The sequence below is a fragment of the Arabidopsis lyrata genome (assembly GCF_000004255.2).
Source record: "Arabidopsis lyrata subsp. lyrata unplaced genomic scaffold ARALYscaffold_191, whole genome shotgun sequence".
Taxonomy (NCBI): domain Eukaryota; kingdom Viridiplantae; phylum Streptophyta; class Magnoliopsida; order Brassicales; family Brassicaceae; genus Arabidopsis; species Arabidopsis lyrata.
Genome location: NW_003302419.1, coordinates 7,461 through 10,395, shown reverse-complemented (window position 1 = coordinate 10,395; position 2,935 = coordinate 7,461). Strand labels below are relative to the sequence as shown.

The window sequence follows — 2,935 nt, the reverse complement described above, 5'->3', positions numbered from 1 at the left end:
AAATGATAAATAAAAGATGGTGGAGTGTGATAATAATTGAACTTAGTGTGGACACTTTCAATTTTTTTTTTCCTCTTGCACTCATTTGTTTTTCTTTATTTTATTCACATTGAGTGATAATACGTTTGTGGACTTATATGGAACACCAATTTTTTTTTTTTTTTATTGTATAGTGTGCTTCGTTCTTCTTCTTCTCTCTCTATCTCTCAATCTCTTTCTTCTCTTCAATGCTCTCTTTCTCTCTCTAAGAAGCCATTTTTTTTCTCTTGCCAAGAAAAACCATCTAAGGTTTGTGTTTACCATCGTTTTCTCAAATCCATCAACACTAAGTTTCGTTTCTTGTTCTTGTTTTAAAGTTTGTGGATTTAGTTATTCTTCTTGTTCCTTCTCTTTGATCTCTTATTTAATTATAAGATCCAAATCTTGAAATCTACGAGATGGGTATGTGTGTATATCTATAGATTTACGAGTAAAAGATCACTGTTTCCTCAAAGTCTTTTTTTTGTCCTTCTTCCCGATCTTGGCTTTCATGTAGTTATGTTTTGGGTTCTTGATTTCAAGATTTTCAGATTTCTCTCCCCTCTGTGTAAATCTTAATCTAATCTCTTGTTGATTTATCAGTTCTTAAATCCATCTGCAGTCTTTGTTGGCTAATCAAGAATCTACCTCGTTTGTTGATTTTTCTTCTTCTTACAAATGTTTATGTCTTTAAGTTTATGAACACCATATCTATCTATCTGTTTGTTTAAATTACTAGTTGAGTTCATCTTAACTTTTGTTCTATTATTGTATCTGGTAGCTTCTTCATCTAATTACGGATGTCTTAATCTACTTTTTTCTTATGATTACTCAACATAAAATAAACTCTCTCGAATCAGATTGGAAACTGAAACTTTTTTTGGCGTGCGAATAATTGTTCCTCTTTGTGAGATTTCACTTCATCAAATAAAAAAAAAACAAAAAAATCTTTAACCCACTAATCCTAATTACTTTAGTGTGACTTCTTCTTCCACATGAAATAATGTTCTTCTACTAAGAAGATTTTCAAATCTGAGAAACATGTACTTGTGTTGTTTTTGCAGGAGTAAGATAAGAGTCAGATTTAGGTAGGTGATGATAAAGAAGATCTGGTGTTATGCGGAAGTATTTGGGAAACGAAGAGGAAGAGGCAAATAGTAACAGTGGAAGAATCAAATGTTCTTATCCACTGAGAACCCACCAAATGACCCACTTTCTTCTTCTTCTTCTCCTCCTTTCTTACATCTCCCCACTTCTTCCCATGAGTTAGGTCAATCCCATCTCTCCAATTTCTCCATCAGGTAAATTTTTCAACTTTCCCTCTCAGTCTTTTTTCTTTCTTTTTCTTCTTCTGGGTTTCTTCGCCCTTATGGTTTTCTCTCCAAAATAAAAGAAAAAAAGTCTCTGGATTTCATGATGGGTCAGTGTCAAATCTTAGCTAGAGATCCAAAGTTTTAAGCTTTCTTCTTTCTTCCTTGGTAGTGATTAATGGGTCAGTTTCTTTCTTCTTCCACCTTCTCTGATTTTGTATCAATAAAATCAACGTAGGTTTCCTTGTTCCCTATACATAGCTCAGTATCATCAAATTTTGTTCCTTTTTAAGTTTTAAGAATCTTTTATGTTTAACTCTTTATCTTTAGAGTTTTGAAAGTTAACAACTTTGTTGTGTTATGCTTTGCAGAGATTACGCATATAGTAACCGGAAGAACAACATCAAGAACAATTGGCCATTTTCCTCAAAAAGTCTCCAACTTTTCTCAACTCATGGCATAACTGATCCTTTGCCACCGTTACAGAAAGTTTCCACCGTAAGTAACCAGTTTGAGACCAAGGCTAGTTCATCGTCGGGGAAGCAAATCGTATCCTATGTTCATCATGGAAGAGATTTGGCTAAACTTGGGTTGAATCAGACATTAGCAGAGACTAGTAAAGGAGGAGTTAGTAGCCAATCAAGAATCATCGAGAATGGTTTGTTTTCGAGTACAAGTGTTTCCAAGTCTGAAGTAGAGATAGTTGTAGCTGCTACAAGTAACAAGAAGGACAACCACAGTAAAAAGTGTGGAAGAGGGATGGTGAAATCTAAAGAAGATAGTTGTGGTGGCCTTGTGACGACTTCTGAATCAATAATGGCTTCAAAAACATGTCCTATTTGCAAAACCTTCTCCTCAGCTTCTAACACAACTTTGAATGCTCACATCGACCAGTGTTTGTCTGTTGACTCAGCACTGCCACCGGTTGTTAGTAGTAAGCCAAACAAGCCTAGAAGTAAGCCACGGGTGAAAGTTAAAACGATGGTTGATATCTACGCTTCTGCGAAAGAAGGCACATTAGAAGATCTTGATAAAAGAAATGGAACAAAGTGGGTGTCGATTTTGAGTTATACAAATAGAGTTGTTGCTGAGAAGTCTGAAGTGTCTAAGAAGCGGAAAGTTTCGCCTGTTGGCGTTGGTCCGGTTTATATTGATGCTAAGGGGCAGAAATTGCGGATTTTATCTGAGTTCAGCGAGAAGAAGACTTCTACTACTCCGTCGAGAGAACAGCATGAGGATGGTAGTGGTGGTAAGAAATGTTTAAGCCAAGGTAGTAAAGGACACAATAAATGCTTGAGGAAAATTCGTCGAGTAAAGAAGCCTCACAAGTATGTTAAACTAACCAATCACAAAGCTAATGCTCCAGAGGTAATTCCATAGGTTGCTGTCAATAGTGTTTTTTTTTGCATATTCATTGTTGATCATAAAATAACAGCACATTGCTTTGTACAGCAGATACCTGGAGATCAAAGAGGTTTTTCTGGAGAAGGTAGTCACACTGGTCATCATAGAATCCATAATCAGCGGATGCTAGCGAAACGTGGTCTGATTTCGAAGAAGCTAAATGAGAAAGGACATGAATTATATGGTTTGCGGGATCAGCTATC

At 35.9% G+C, this 2,935-nt stretch overlaps 1 protein-coding gene across 1 annotated transcript in view; it reads left to right on the top strand.

Moving 5' to 3' along the window:
- The first annotated feature begins 198 nt into the window (after window positions 1–198).
- LOC9298816 overlaps window positions 199–2,935 on the top strand; it is a 4,853-nt gene continuing 2,116 nt past the window's right edge. Inside the window, exons 1-4 of the mRNA XM_021016760.1 lie at window positions 199–288; window positions 1,083–1,319; window positions 1,700–2,696; window positions 2,781–2,911. Coding sequence (XP_020872419.1) covers window positions 1,195–1,319; window positions 1,700–2,696; window positions 2,781–2,911 — 1,253 coding nt within the window. The 5' untranslated portion in view covers window positions 199–288; window positions 1,083–1,194. The remainder of the gene's footprint in view (window positions 289–1,082; window positions 1,320–1,699; window positions 2,697–2,780; window positions 2,912–2,935) is intronic.